The 12741-nt window shown below is 44.7% G+C and overlaps 1 protein-coding gene across 1 annotated transcript in view; it reads left to right on the top strand.

Moving 5' to 3' along the window:
- Positions 1 to 12741, top strand: part of LOC139378657 (protein O-mannosyl-transferase TMTC1-like) — a 95779-nt gene that overhangs the window by 51276 nt on the left and 31762 nt on the right. The window contains exon 7 of the mRNA XM_071121030.1: positions 3599 to 3788. Coding sequence (XP_070977131.1) covers positions 3599 to 3788 — 190 coding nt within the window. The remainder of the gene's footprint in view (positions 1 to 3598; positions 3789 to 12741) is intronic.

The raw sequence follows: 12741 nt of genomic DNA, 5'->3' as shown, positions 1-12741 counted from the left end.
TGTGTGTGTGTGTGTGTGTGTGTGTGTGTGTGTGTGTGTGTGTGTTTGTTCATGCTTGTGCATGTCTATCTGTATGTCTTTCTCTCCAATAGCCAGCCTGACTGGGTGGCAAAAACAGGAGGATGAGGTTGATATTCTGTACATCCATTGCACATATCTAGCCTCCTATTCAGCAGGGATTTCCCCTCAATCTGCTATAGCACGAGGTTAGGTGAATCTGTCAATAGATCACTTAATGGCTTCCTCCGGCATTAGATGTTCCTCCATAAATCGATGATATACCAGCAGTTCATATTCACTCTGCGTCCCCTCTCAAATCAACAGGCGATCTGAACCCGCCTGTCCAAATCAATGGAGAATTGACTTTCCCTATCTATTCTATGGGAAAGCTTGTTTTGCTGCAGAGAGAGAATCAATGTGTAATCTATGCATATCTCTGAAGCTGCTGCTCTTCTGAGTGGGAGGAGGATGCTGATAGGGTGTCACAGTGTTCTCATGTTCTCTGACCAGAGATAGGGCTGGGTGCCATTTTGGATGCAGAAACACACACATGCAAATTACTTCTAGCATCACCCTACTGTGTGTGTGTGTGTGTGTGTGTGTGTGTGTGTGTGTGTGTGTGTGTGTGTGTGTGTGTGTGTGTGTGTGTGTGTGTGTATGGGTGTTAGGATTCATTTTCTTCAGTGCACTGAAGCACACCAATATGCCTTTTCCCGTTTGCAGTGTTGTCTAATCAAAGTTTCATTTCACTTCAAACCACATCGACTATGTGTCCATTTGAAAAGTGTTGTCTTACAGTTCACCATCCCAAACACCGGACTCACTAACTCATCTCCAATCATAGCTTCAGCTACAGAGCAGTTCATACTGTGTCCTCTGCGCTGAGTGGTGTGGAGTGCTCTCCTCACATCATGACTGTGTGAGCCTTTAAGGCTGTTAAGCTGGTTGGTTTGACACCTGAATTCAGGACTCTTGATCAGGGAGAACATGCTGGAACACAGGAGACCGAGGAGACACGGCTACAGTCCTCTAACCTCCCATCACCTACCTGTCAGCAACTGCTATTCATTTTCTCCATTATTCTTTCTCTGTCTCGATGTCTCTTTCGATGGCTGTTTCTCTCACTTTCCCTCTCTTTCTTGATTATGCTCCCTCTTTCACTCTCTCTCTCTCATTTTCACTCCCTCTTCTCTCTTTCTTGATTACGCTCCCTCTTTCACTCTCTCTCTCTCATTTTCACTCCCTCTTCTCTCTTTCTTGATTACTCTCTTTCACTCCCTCACCCCCTCTCTCACTTTCCCTCTCTGTTTATTGATTACTCTCTTTCACTCCCTCACCCCCTCTCTCACTTTCCCTCTCTGTTTATTGATTACTCTCTTTCACTCCCTCACCCCCTCTCTCATTTTCTCTCTCTTTCTTGATTACTCTCTTTCACTCCCTCACCCCCTCTCTCATTTTCTCTCTCTTTCTTGATTACTCTCTTTCACTCCCTCACCCCCTCTCTCATTTTCTCTCTCTGTTTATTGATTACTCTCTTTCACTCCCTCACCCCTCTCTCATTTTCTCTCTCTGTTTATTGATTACTCTCTTTCACTCCCTCACCCCCTCTCTCATTTTCTCTCTCTTTCTTGATTACTCTCTTTCACTCCCTCACCCCCTCTCTCATTTTCTCTCTCTTTCTTGATTACTCTCTTTCACTCCCTCACCCCCTCTCTCATTTTCTCTCTCTGTTTATTGATTACTCTCTTTCACTCCCTCACTCCCTCTCTCATTTTCTCTCTCTGTTTATTGATTACTCTCTTTCACTCCCTCACTCCCTCTCTCATTTTCTCTCTCTTTCTTGATTACTCTTTCACTCCCTCACCCCCTCTCTCATTTTCTCTCTCTTTCTTGATTACTCTCTTTCACTCCCTCACTCCCTCTCTCATTTTCTCTCTCTGTTTATTGATTACTCTCTTTCACTCCCTCACTCCCTCTCTCATTTTCTCTCTCTGTTTATTGATTACTCTCTTTCACTCCCTCACTCCCTCTCTCATTTTCTCTCTCTGTTTATTGATTACTCTCTTTCTCCCTCTCCCATTTTCTTTCTCTTTTTTTTCCAAACATGCATCACTTTCCTCTTTCCCTTTTCTGTATCGATGTCTCTCTCTTTCAATGGCTGTTTCTCTCTCTCTCTCTCTCTCTCTCTCTCTCTCTCTCTCTCTCTCTCTCTGTTTCTTGATTTCTCTCTCTCTCTTTCACTCACTCTCTAATTTTCTTTCTCTATCTCTTCTTTTCTCATCCATGCATCACTTTCCTCTCTCCCTTTTCCCTTCCCTCATTCTCTCCCTGCCGTGTCTTCTCCTCTGTTAGGAAATGCTGTGCATGTTATGCTTAGTCGGGAGAGAGGGGGTTGTGGGTAGAGGGGGATCTGTCTCTCTCTGTGTGTGTGTGTGTGTGTGTGTGTGTGAGAGAGAGAGAGCATGCGTGCATGCGTTTGTGTGTGTGAGAGTGCATGCATGCATGCATTTGTGTGTGTGTGTGTGTGTGAGAGAGAGCATGCGTGCATGTGTGAGTGTGTGTGTGTGTGTGTGAGAGCATGCGTTTGTGTGTGTGTGTGTGTGTGAGAGAGCATGCGTTTGTGTGGGTGTTAGGATTCATTTTTATCAATGCAATGAACTACAAAAGATATTCTCTTAACCATTTGCAGTTTTGTCAAATCAAAGTTTCACTTCAAACCACATCGACTATGTGTTCATTTGAAGAGTTTTGTCTTACAGTTCACCATCCCAAACACCGGACTCACTAACTCATCTCCAGTCATAGCTTCAGCTACAGAGCAGTTCATACAGAACCGTTCCTTACAGCCCTGTGTTTGTTGTTCCAGTTAGTCTTTGAGCAGAGGAACGGCCACCCACTCAGACTGGAGCTGAAGCCTTTCCATTTCTATAGAGGAGCCAGCTTATCTGTTCAAAATGATAAGGGGCAGCCATTGACTGTAATGGAGAGTAATTTAGTGATTTAACAGTGTGAGTGTCTGTGTGTGTTCTCTATCGCTTCCCGCTCCCCCCTCTCTGTTTTCTTTCATTACTCATTCTCCTCTCTCAGCTACCAGTCCTTTCACTTTCCCCTACTCCCCCACTCCTCCCATCTCCTCTCTCCCTCTCTTCTCTGTCTCCTGCTCAGTCAAGCAGACCTCCTCTCTCTTTCTGTCCGTGGCCATGGAATGGTCTCAGGTAGCTCCACCAGTGTGAATCAATAGCACAGCCGCTCGGACCACTACGTCCCAAATGGCACCATATGGCCTTTGTAGTGCACTACTTTTTGACCAGGGCCCATAGAGCTCTGGTCAACAGTAGTGCGCCAGAGGGAATAGAGTTCCATTTGGGACACTACCCCATATCTAAACTCACGGAGGACATGATGACCAACAGAACAGGAACAAGATGTTCTTTAATGGCTGTTTGCAGTCAACAACCATAGCGTGTGATTGAATACAGTGCGATTCAACTTCCTGTACATGTAATGTAAGAATGTGACCAATAGTTAACATTTGAACCCTCTCTCTCTCTGTCTATTTCTCTCTGTTCTTTCCTGTTCTCATGTCTTCTCCCTCTAGGTTCCTGACCTACTGCTACCTGTTGGTGTTCAACGCGTGGCTGCTGCTGTCTCCCGCGGTGCTGTGTTATGACTGGCAGGTGGGCAGTATACCCCTGGTGGAGTCACTGTGGGACATGCGCAACGTCGCCGCCCTGCTGCTGGGAGTGGTCATGGTCGCCCTCTGTCTGCACTGTGTCATGTCGCTACAGGTGAGATGGACATGGAGATTAGGTGCCCTCAGAACAGCCTCAATTCGTCGGGGCGTGGACTCTACAAGGTGTCGGAAGTGTTCCACAGGGATGCTGGCCCATGTTGACTCCAATGCTTCCCACAGTTGTCAAGTTGGCTGGATGTCCTTTGGTTGGTGGACCATTCTTGATACACACAGGAAACTGTTGAGCGTGAAAAACCCAGCAGCGTTGCAGTTCTTGACACAAACCGGAGTGCCTGGCACCTACTACCATACTCCGTTCAAAGGCACTTAAGTCTTTTGTCTTGCCCATTCACCCTCTGAATGGCACACATACACAATCCATGTCTCAGTTGTCTCAAGGCTTAAAAACCCTTCTTTAACCTGTCTCCTCCCCTTCATCTACTCTGATTTGAAGCGCATTTAACAAGTGACATCAATAAGGGATCGTAGCTTTAACCTGGATTCACCCAGTCAGTCTGTGTGGAAAGAGTATAATGTTCAGAATGTGTTGTACACAGCGTATTGATTATATCTGTCTAGTACTTGGACGTCTACATTAGAAGCTAGGGGTTTCTGAACTAGGCCTGCTTTTACACACTGACACTCACAGGTTTCTAAACACAGACACTATGCTATCAAAACTCTCACCTTCTAATCAGACCACACTCTGTTCGAGGAGTTGCTCAAACTCTCACACGTTATTTGCGCAACCCACACCATGAACATACAGTACACGCTTTCTCTGCGTTGCCGTGGTGACAGGCAGTGTTTAGAGAAGGAGACTTATGTGTGAAAAGTGTGTGTCCTATGTGTGTCTATGCCAGGTGGGTATTGGGTATGCTCTCACATGACACCCTCCTCTTAGTGCATCCACCCTCCCTCCCTCTCTCTCTCTCTCCTCTCACTCGCTCTCTCCCTCCTCTCTTTCTCCCCCGAGAGGAACTCATTCTACAAGCCTTATTCAATCAAGCCTGCTTGTCAAAAGCATCATTCATCGTTATTGAATAGACCTTTGGTCCCCATCCCACTCAGACAGAGTGAGAGATGTTTCGGCTGCTACTGTCAGCTGTCAACACCGAATGGCATTTGTGATATTGATCTCTTTACCCTTTACCCCTTGGTTTGCGTCGGTGTAATTGTTTAAAGCTGAAAGAATTGTGAAAGCTCTTGTTCTCTTCCTGTAGTTTGGTAGGTAACTTCTCAATATGCTGATCTTCTTGTAGAGAATGAAGTGAAACAAGGCGGCAGGTAGCCTTAGCATTTAAGAGCGTCGGGCCAGTAACTGAAAGGTCGCTGGTTCGAATCCCCAAACTGACTAGATTTAAAAATCTGTTTATGTGCCCTTGAGGAAGGCAATTCACCCTAATTGCTCCTGTAAGTACTATTTCTCAATGAACTTTACCCTTAACATGGCCTCCACACCAGTCATCCAGAACAGCCCGCGCAAACAGAGTTCTGTGATCATGTGTGAGTGATGGGAACAGGAAGTGTATTGAAAAGGAGTCAGGTGTGTGTGTGTATGTGCATGCCAGAGCAAGTTGAGGAAAGACAAATGCAAGTGAGGAAAAGCTAAATGGAGAGGTGCAGTACGAATGAGAGGGAGAGTAAAAGAGAGGAAGCGGAAGAAGAGGGAGCATGAACACTTTTCTATTAGCAGGGAAGAGTGAGGAAATGAGATGAACATTTAATTGGCCAGCCCCTGCTGGGTGGGTACAGGATTACTGTAGGAGAAGCTGACTCATACTCTACAATACAGCAGTGGTATTCTGCTGTGCACTAATCAGACAGAGGTAAACTCATTAGGCTGGTTAGTGTCATTGGTTGATAAGACAAGTTATCACTGCTTGAGAGAGAGAGAGAGAGAGAGAGCTTTCTTTTTCCTCACTATTTCAATCTTCTGTTTTTCTCTCTTTCCCCCTCTCTCCCCTGTCTCTCTCTGACATCCCTTTGCTCTGTCTGTGTTTGCTGAGGTTTGCATTAGAGGTCGACCGATTAATCGGAATGGCCAATTTAATTAGGGCCGATTTTCAAGTTTTCATAACAATCGTTGATCTGCATTTTTGGACACGATCATGGCCGATTACATTGCACTCCACGAGGAGACTGCCTGGCAGGCTTGACTACCTGTTATGCGATTGCAGAAAGGAGCCATGGTAAGGTGCTAGCTACCATTACACGTATCTTATAAAAAACTATCAATCTTAACACAATCACTAGTTAACTACACATAGTGGATGATATTACTAGTTTATCTAGCTTGTCCCGCATTGCATATAATCGATGCGGTAACTGTTAATTTATCATTGAATCATAGCCTACTTCGCCAAGCAGGTGATTTAACAAGCGCATTCGCGAAAAAAGCACTGTCGTTGCACCAATGTGTACCTAACCATAAACATCAATGCCTTTCTTAAAATCAATACACAAGTCTATGTTTTTAAACCTGCATATTTAGTTAATATTGCCTGCTAACATGAATTTCTTTTAACTAGGGAAATTGTGTCACTTCTCTTGCGTTCTGTGCAACAGAGTCAGGGTATATGCAGCAGTTTGGGCCGCCTGGCTCGTTGCGAACTGTGAAGACTATTTCTTCCTAACAAAGACAGACAACTTCGCCAAACGGGGGATGATTTAACAAAAGCGCATTTGCGAAAAAAGCATAATCATTGCACGAATGTACCTAACCATAAACATCAATGCCTTTCTTAAAATCAATACACAGAGGTATATATTTGTAAACCTGCATATTTAGTTAAAATAAATTCATGTTAGCAGGCAATATTAAACTAGGGAAATTGTGTCACTTCTCTTGCGTTCATTGCACCCAGAGTCAGGGTATATGCAGCAGTTTGGGCCGCCTGGCTCGTTGCTAACTAATTTGCCAGAATTTTAGGTAATTATGACATAAGATTGAAGGTTGTGCAATATAACAGGAATATTTAGACTTATTGATGCCACCCGTTAGATAAAATACGGAACGGTTCCGTATTTCACTGAAAGAATAAACGTTTTATTTTCTAAATGATAGTTTCCGTATTTGACCATATTAATGACCTATGGCTCGTATTTCTGTGTGTTATTATGTTATAATTAAGTCTATGATTTGATAGAAATCAAATCAAATTTTATTTGTCACATACACATGGTTAGCAGATGTTAATGCGAGTGTAGCGAAATGCTTGTGCTTCTAGTTCCGACAATGCAGTAATAACCAACGAGTAATCTAACCTAACAATTCTACAACTACTACCTTATACACACAAGTGTAAAGGGATAAAGAATATGTACATATATGAATGAGTGATGGTACAGAACGGCATAGACAAGATGCAGTAGATGATATCGAGTACAGTATATACATATGAGATGAGTAATGTAGGGTATGTAAACATAAAAGTGGCATAGTTTAAAGTGGCTAGTGATACATGTATTACATAAAGATGGCAAGTACAGTAATTACATATACATATGAGATGAGAAATGTAGGGTATGTAAACATTATATTAAGTGGCATTGTTTAAAGTTGCTAGTGATACATTTTTTTACATCAATTTCCATCCATTTCCATTATTAAAGTGGCTGGAGTTGAGTCAGTGTGTTGGCAGCAGCCACTCAATGTTAGTGGTGGCTGTTTAACAGTCTGATGGCCTTGAGATAGAAGCTGTTTTTCAGTCTCTCGGTCCCTGCTTTGATGCACCTGTACTGACCTCGCCTTCTGGATGATAGCGGGGTGAACAGGCAGTGGCTCGGGTGGTTGTTGTCCTTGATGATCTTAATGGCATTCCTGTGACATCGGGTGGTGTAGGTGTCCTGGAGGGCAGGTAGTTTGCCCCCGGTAATGCTTTGTGCAGACCTCACTACCCTATGGAGAGCCTTATGGTTGTGGGCGGAGCAGTTGCCGTACCAGGCGGTGATAGCCCGACAGGATGCTCTCGATTGTGCATCTGTAGAAGATTGTGAGTGCTTTTGGTGACACGCCAAATTTCTTCAGCCTCCTGAGGTTGAAGAGGCAATGCTGCGCCTTCTTCACAATGCTGTCTGTGTGGGTGGACCGATTCAGTTTGTCCGTGATGTGTACGCCTAGGAACTTAACTTACTACCCTCTCCACTACTGTCCCGTCGATGTGGATAGGGTGGTGCTTCCTCTGCTGTTTCCTGAAGTCCACGATCATCTCCTTTGTTTTGTTGACGTTGAGTGTGAGGTTATTTTCCTGACACCACACTCCGAGGGCCCTCACCTCCTCCCTATAGGCCGTCTCGTCGTTGTTGGTAATCAAGCCTACCACTGTAGTGTCGTCCGCAAACTTGATGATTGAGTTGGAGGCGTGCATGGCCACGCAGTCGTGGGTGAACAGGGAGTATAGGAGAGGGCTCAGAACGCACACTTGTGGGGCCCCAGTGTTGAGGATCAGCGGGGTGGAGATGTTGTTGGCGGCCTGTCAGGAAGTCCAGTGCACAGGGCGGGGTCGAGACCCAGGGTCTCGAGCTTGATACGAGTTTGGAGGGTACTATAGTGTTAAATGCTAAGCTGTAGTTGATAAACAGCATTCTCACATAGGTATTCCTCTTGTCCAGATGGGTTAGTGCAGTGTGGTTGCGATTCCATCGTCTCTGGACCTATTGGGGCGGTAATCAAATTGGAGTGGGTCTAGGGTGTCAGGTAGGGTGGAGGTGATATGGTCCTTGACTAGTCTCTCAAAGCACTTCAGGATGACGGAGGTGAATGCTACGGGGCGGTAGTCGTTTAGCTCAGTTACCTTAGCTTTCTTGGGAACAGGAACAATGGTGGCCCTCTTGAAGCATGTGGGAACAGCAGACTGGGATAAGGATTGATTGAATATGTCCGTAAACACACCAGCCAGCTGGTCTGCGCATGCTCTGAGGACGCGGCTGGGGATGCCGTCTGGGGCTGCAGCCTTGCGAGGGTTAACATGTTTAAATGTTTTACTCGGCTGCAGTGAAGGAAAGTCCGCAGGTTTTGGTAGCGGGCCGTGTCAGTGGCACTGTATTGTCCTCAAAGCGAGCAAAGAAGGGCTGGTTTTCTTTTTGTAATCCGTGATTGACTGTAGACCCTGCCACATACCTCTTGTGTCTGAGCCGTTGAATTGCAACTCTACTTTGTCTCTATACTGACGCTTAGCTTGTTTGATTGCCTTGCAGAGGGAGTAGCTACACTGTTTGTATTCGGTCATGTTTCCGGTCACCTTGCCCTGGTTAAAGGCAGTGGTTCGCGCTTTCAGTTTCGCGTGAATGCTGCCATCAATCCACGGTTTCTGGTTTGGGAATGTTTTAATAGTTGCTGTGGGTACGACATCGCCGATGCACTTTCTAATGAACTCGCTCACCGAATCAGCGTATTCGTCAATGTTGTTGTTGGAAGCAATGCGGAACATATCCCAATCCACGTGATCGACGCAGTCTTGAAGCGTGGAATCAGATTGGTCGGACCAGTATTGAACAGACCTGAGCGCGGGAGCTTCTTGTTTTAGTTTCTGTCTGTAGGCTGGAAGCAACAAAATGGAGTCGTGGTCAGCTTTTCCGTAAGCAGGGCGGGGGAGGGCCTTATATGCGTTGCGGAAGTTAGAATAACAAGGATCCAGGGTTATACCAGCCCTGGTTGCACAATCGATATGCTGATAGAATTTAGGGAGTCTTGTTTTGAGATTTGCCTTGTTAAAATCCCCAGTTACAATGAATGCAGCCTCAGGATATGTGGTTCCCAGTTTACATAGAGTTAACCTCTCTGATCTCCCCATCCCGGATCCGGTATCAGGAATACAGACTCAAGCTCATTAGCATAACGCAACGTTAACTATTCATGAAAATCGCAAATGAAATGAAATAAATATGCCATCTCTCAAGCTTAGCCTTTTGTAAACAACACTGTCATCTCAGATTTTCAAAATATGCTTCTCAACCATAGGAAAACAATAATTTGTGTAAAAGTAGCTAGCTAGCGTAGCATTTAGCGTTAGCATTAGCGTTAGCATCCAGCACGCAACATTTCAACAAAAACATAAAAGCCTTCAAATAAAATCATTTACCTTTGAAGAACTTCTGATGTTTTCAATGAGGATACTCTCAGTTAGATAGCAGATGCTCAGTTTTTCCAAAAAGATTCTTTGTGTATTAGAAATAGCTCCGTTTTATACATCACATTTGGCTACCAAAAAACCCCGAAAATTCAGTCCTCAAAACGCGAACTTTTTTCCAAATTAACTCCATAATATCGACTGAAAACATGGCAAACGTTGTTTAGAATCAATCCTCAAGGTGTTTTTCACATATCTCTTCATTGATATATCGTTCTTGGACGCATGGTTTCTCCCCTCAATCAAATGGAAAAGTACAAGCAGCTGGCAATTGCGCACCGAATTCCACGCAGGACACCAGGCGGACACTTGGAAAATGTAGTCTCTTATGGTCAATCTTCCAATGATATGCCTACAAATACGTCACAATGCTGCTAAGACCTTGGGGGAACGACAGAAAGTGTAGGCTCATTCCTTGCGCAATCACAGCCATATAAGGAGACAATGGAAAACAGAGCTTCAGAAATTCTGCTAATTTCCTGGTTGACGCATCATCTTGGTTTCGCCTGTAGAATGAGTTCTGGGGCACTTACAGACAATATCTTTGCAGATTCTGAAACTTCAGAGTGTTTTCTTTCAAAAACTGTCAAGAATATGCATAGTCGAGCATCTTTTCGTGACAAAATATCGCGCTTAAAACGGGAACGTTTTTTATCCAAAAATGAAATAGCGCCCCTAGAGATCCAACAGGTTAAATAAAGTTCGTTCAGGGCCCTCGATGTGTCTGCTTGGGGGGGAATATATACGGCTGTGATTATAATCGAAGAGAATTCCCTTGGTAGATAATGCGGTCGACATTTGATTGTGAGGAATTCTAAGTCAGGTGAACAGAAGTACTTGAGTTCCTGTATGTTGTTATGATCACACCACGTCTCGCCCCTCTTCTTACCAGAAAGATGCTTGTTTCTGTCGGCGCGATGCGTGAAGAAACCAGCTGGCTGCACCGACTCCGATAGCGTGTCTCGAGTGAGCCATGTTTCCGTGAAGCAAAGAACATTAGTCTCTGATGTCTCTCTGGAATGCTACCCTTGCTCGGATTTCATCTACCATGTTGTCAAGAGACTGGACATTGGCGAGTGTGCTAGGGTATGCTAGGGAGTGGTGTGCAATTTGCTCGTCTCCGGAGCCTGACCAGAAGACCGCTTTGTTTGCCCCTTTTACGGCAACGTTGTTTAGGTTCGCCGGCTGGGATCCGATCCATTGTGGTGGGCAAAACACAGGATCCGCTTCGGGAAAGTCATATTCCTGGTCGTAATGATGGTGAGTTGATGTTGCTCTTATATTCAGTAGTTCCTCCCGGCTGTTTGTAATGAAACCTAAGATTACATGGGGTACCAATGTAAGAAATAACACGTAAAAAAACAAAATACTGCATAGTTTCCTAGGAACGCGAAGCGGCCATCTCTGTCGGCACCGGGTGTAGGGGAGAAGGGTCTGACTGAGCGGTGGTAGGCAGCAGCAGGCTCGTAAGCATTCATTCAAACAGCACTTTCATGCGTTTGCCAGCAGCTCTTCGCATTGCTTTAAGCATTGCACTGTTTATGACTTCAAGCCTATCAACTCCCGAGATTAGGCTGGTGTAACCGATGCGAAATGGCTAGCTAGTTAGTGGGGTGCGCGCTAATAGCGTTTCAAACGTCACTCACTCTGAGACTTGGAGTAGTTGTTTCCCTTGCTCTGCAAGGGCCATGGCTTTTGTGGAGCGATTGGTAACGATGCTTCGTGGGTGGCTGTTGTCGATGTGTTCCTGGTTCAAGCCCAGGTAAGGAGCGAGGAGAGGGACGGAAGCTATACTGTTACACTGGCAATACTAAAGTGCCTATAAGAACATCCAATAGTCAAAGGTATATGAAATACAAATGGAATAGAGATAAATAGTCCTATAATTCCTATAATAACCTCAACCTAAAACTTCTTACCTGGGAATATTGAAGACTCATGTTAAAAGGAACCACCAGCTTTCATATGTTCTTATGTTCTGAGCAAGGAACTTAAACCTTAGCTTTTTTACATGGCACATATTGCACTTTTACCTTCTTCTCCAACACTTTGTTTTTGCGTTATTTCAACCAAATTGAACATGTTTCATTATTTACTTGAGGCTAAATTGATTTGATTGATGTATTATATTAAGTTAAAATAAAAATGTTCATTCAGTATTGTTGTAATTGTCCGATTTAATCGGTATCGGCTTTTTTTGGTCCTCCAATAATCGGTATCGGTATCAGCGTTGAAAAATCATAATCGGTCAACCTCTAGAATGCATGAGGCTTGGTTATTGATAAATGATGAGTCTAATGGCTTTCTCCCTTCCTCGCTCTCTCTCTCTCTCTCTCTCTCCCGTCACACTCCCGACATGCTACAAAGGCCCTTGGGAGATGTGACATAGTCACACAGTGCCATCAGTGTGACTTGCCTCTGTAACCCCTATGACCTCCCCTAGAGAGATCTGTCTGTATCATCATCCACAACCACCTCAATCAGAATGCACAGGTGACCCATGACCCCAGGAAGTAATTGGTGCATCACTCCTGTCCCTGTTGGTGTTTGTCAGTTCCTGGTTCCTGCCCTTAACCTTGACCTCAAGAAGTCATTGAAGCATTTAAAGCCCGGTCTGTGGGCGCGTTCCAGGCCTGGCTACATTGCAGTTTCCTTCTAGATCACACAACACTTGGATGAACGCAGCCCATGCCGCCATTGCTTGATGTGACTGCAATATACAGTAGATTGTCTGCAACAAGGTCAATGTCATAGAATTAGAATGACCACTTCCAGGTTCGGTCACTTCCTGATTTATATCCCTGACCATTGACACGGGGGTGTGGGGGGTCAGTACATCATCAGCAAAGGCATACAGTATAGCAAACTCATGGAACC

Source organism: Oncorhynchus clarkii, chromosome 21 (assembly GCF_045791955.1).
Source record: "Oncorhynchus clarkii lewisi isolate Uvic-CL-2024 chromosome 21, UVic_Ocla_1.0, whole genome shotgun sequence".
NCBI classification, from domain to species: Eukaryota; Metazoa; Chordata; class Actinopteri; order Salmoniformes; family Salmonidae; genus Oncorhynchus; species Oncorhynchus clarkii.
The sequence above is the reverse complement of the archived record's forward strand: the minus strand, read 5'-3'. Positions and strand labels throughout refer to the sequence as shown.